The following is a 1000-nucleotide window of genomic DNA, read 5'->3' as shown; positions in this document are numbered from 1 at the left end:
ACTGAGGCAGGTGATGGCGGGCTCGGAAAGCCAGGCCGAGTAGTTACCGGGCTCCCCGCCGGCCGCCCAGGCAAAGCCCCGCAGTGGCTCCTGTGGCTGGGTGCACTGGCCCCTCGACAGCGACAGCCCAATCCAGGCTGGGCCCAGCCAGCTGGCCGCCACCAGCAGCTCCCGCAGCCGCTCAGCCTCCCCGGGGCCGCGGACCGGAGCCAGGTTGCCACCGTTGTGGCGGCAGCGTTCCTGGGCGCCGTTCCAGCCCAGCTCGGCCCGGTGCAGGGTGTAGCAGGCGGTACCGGCGCAGACCACCTCGGCGTCCTCCCCGCCAGACCCCCACACCGGCAACAACAGCAGCAGCAGCCCAGCGATGGCCATCCCGCCGGCTGGATGGACGAACAGACAGAGGGACTCGCCAGCTGCCGGCTCACATCCCCTCGTCCCGGCGAGCTCACCCTACGTGCATCCTGTGCTCCCGGGTCTCCTATTTATCACCGGAGGCTACGGTTTCCTGTAGCGTGGTAAGGCTCGCTGCTTGTTGGTGGTGGCCCAAGCAGTCACCTCGCTGTCTTCCCCTTCTCCCTGGCACAGCAGGCTCCTTGCTCCCATCTTAAAGCTGTGGCTGTGAAGGGGCTCACTGTGCTTTGGCTGGCAACGCTTTTCTGCGGGAGAAACTAGCCGGGTTCCTGTTTTTTTTTGTTGTTTTCGAGGGCTTGATCTACTCACTCACCCAGGAGATGATTTTTCTAATCCCTAATAGGGCCTGTATCATTTTCAAGCATGTATTGCTAAAAGGGGAAAAAAAAACACAAAATAAAAAGCCCTGAGATCCCTTGCTATCAGCTGCTAAAAGAAACTGAATATTTGGCATGGTGTCTCATGCACACGCTACATTTCCAGTGCATTTTTCCCCTTCTTCGTGCGCTTTAAATAGATGGACAAACCCTGAAATAGGAGCTAGGTCGTGGGAAGGTCCAGGCTGCCAGGATGGAGCCAAGCTCAGCCG

At 59.8% G+C, this 1000-nt stretch overlaps 1 protein-coding gene across 1 annotated transcript in view; it reads right to left on the bottom strand.

Annotated features, from left to right (window-relative positions):
- Positions 1 to 689, bottom strand: part of LOC113478728 (complement component C1q receptor-like) — a 3679-nt gene extending 2990 nt beyond the window's left edge. The window contains exon 1 of the mRNA XM_026846154.1: positions 1 to 689. This exon is cut by the window's left edge and continues 1310 nt beyond it. Within this exon, the coding sequence (XP_026701955.1) occupies positions 1 to 372 (372 nt within the window). The 5' untranslated portion in view covers positions 373 to 689.
- Positions 690 to 1000: the final 311 nt, after the last annotated feature.

The sequence above is a fragment of the Athene cunicularia genome (assembly GCF_003259725.1).
Source record: "Athene cunicularia isolate RWA chromosome 3 unlocalized genomic scaffold, athCun1 chr3_part1, whole genome shotgun sequence".
Taxonomy (NCBI): Eukaryota; Metazoa; Chordata; class Aves; order Strigiformes; family Strigidae; genus Athene; species Athene cunicularia.
This window is presented reverse-complemented; position numbering and strand designations above follow the sequence as displayed.